General features: G+C 47.2%; 1 protein-coding gene across 1 annotated transcript in view; it reads right to left on the bottom strand.

Moving 5' to 3' along the window:
• Positions 1–1,142, bottom strand: part of LOC101851571 (probable serine/threonine-protein kinase DDB_G0267686) — a 12,008-nt gene extending 10,866 nt beyond the window's left edge. Inside the window, exon 1 of the mRNA XM_005095841.3 lies at positions 99–1,142. Coding sequence (XP_005095898.1) covers positions 99–420 — 322 coding nt within the window. The 5' untranslated portion in view covers positions 421–1,142. The remainder of the gene's footprint in view (positions 1–98) is intronic.
• Between the last annotated feature and the right edge of the window lie 387 nt (positions 1,143–1,529).

Raw genomic sequence — 1,529 nt, forward strand, 5'->3', positions numbered from 1 at the left:
TCTCTCTCTCTCTCTCTGTGTGTTTGTGTGTGTATGTGTGTGTGTGTGTGTGCGAAAGAATATGGCAAATCGAAGAACATCATTTTTGGGGTAATTACCTGTGACGAGATCTGGCAGTTTGTTGCTAGAACAGCTTCTCTCAATGCAAGCAGGGGCCGGCCCTCGGAAGGCAGAGGTCAGCTGGTGCAGAATACGCTTCACGCTCTCCAGTAACTGGTGCAAACTGTCAAACAACAGGATGGTCAGAGCGACATCGTCCAGGTGCCCGTGCGTGCGCTCGTGCATGGCAAAGGCAGCCTGTGATATCAGCAGTCTACTGTGAAAAGGGCAAGCTAGTCTGCTCATACGTAGTAAGAGAGGTCGCCCCGAGAACATGTCATCATTTTCTGTGTGCCTGGGAGACCAAAGTGTATGGGACATGGCGTCACTGGAGAAGTAAAGTTCAGACGATGTCCCACATTATACCCATCATCTCAGGGAGAAACGGGAAGAATATTCTAGGCACGCACAAATAGATGAACAGAATCAGAACCTTTAAAGGTGTGTTAGGGTCTCTAAAGCTATTTCGATTGTCTTGGGAAACAGCAATTGAAACGTTCACAGTCTGTAGAATAATGCCAACAGATTGTCTATAGAAGAAATTCAATGCTACTGTAAGCAGAAATGGTCAAAAGTCCAGAAAACACCATCACAACTATACTAGTCAAGTGTTCAAGTTTACAAAACGACACGGTAGTCTTGGCAGCAGAAGAACTTTACAAACAACCCTGTGCCTCTCTACTACTCACAAGTTTGTCTGTAAGAAAGAAGAGGACAAACCATCGTATGCTGACAACAATTGTTCACGTTCTCAGATATCTTCTGAAGAAGAAAAAGTAAGCAGCAGAAACACGTATCACTGGTACATTAATCATCTGTGATGCATCATCATCAACTCTCTTGTTTTATATCACGTTAACGAATCTATCCCTCACTCTAAAACCGTTGCTACTCCTGCTGTTACAACAATCAGCTGTTAATATTACCATTCCCTCTCTCACGCGCACCTTGTACGAGTTCAAGCGAGAGTCGGAAGAAGTTTCTGCTCACGGCTTTAGCGAACATGGGTAGACTACTGGCGTGGTGAGCGCGTGGCAGTTTGTTTTGTTATCGTCTCTCTCTCTCTCTCACTCACTCTTTACTCACGCTGGGGGTCGGAGTAACTTACTTCGCGGGACTTTTTTACTCGCTCTCGTAATGTTTACGATAGTAACCTTCTTCCCGACCAATCGACTAAGCGTATCGACCGTGGGAACCTCGGCAACCAATGAAATCACTCGGAAATCGGTGCCATATCCGAGGATGACGAACTAGCAGCCAATCGGTCCTCGTATTTCATTGATTCCCCCCGCTCAGCCTCCCGTCGACGCGCGCGTGCCCGTGTGTTCTGGCTGGCTTTTCGTCCGGACATCCCATCAGCTGGCTGAAACCACGGCACCGAGAGAGAGAGAGAGAGAGAGAGAGAGAGAGAGAGAGAGAGAGAGAGAGAG

The sequence above is a fragment of the Aplysia californica genome, unplaced genomic scaffold, assembly GCF_000002075.1.
Source record: "Aplysia californica isolate F4 #8 unplaced genomic scaffold, AplCal3.0 scaffold00115, whole genome shotgun sequence".
NCBI lineage: Eukaryota > Metazoa > Mollusca > Gastropoda > Aplysiida > Aplysiidae > Aplysia > Aplysia californica.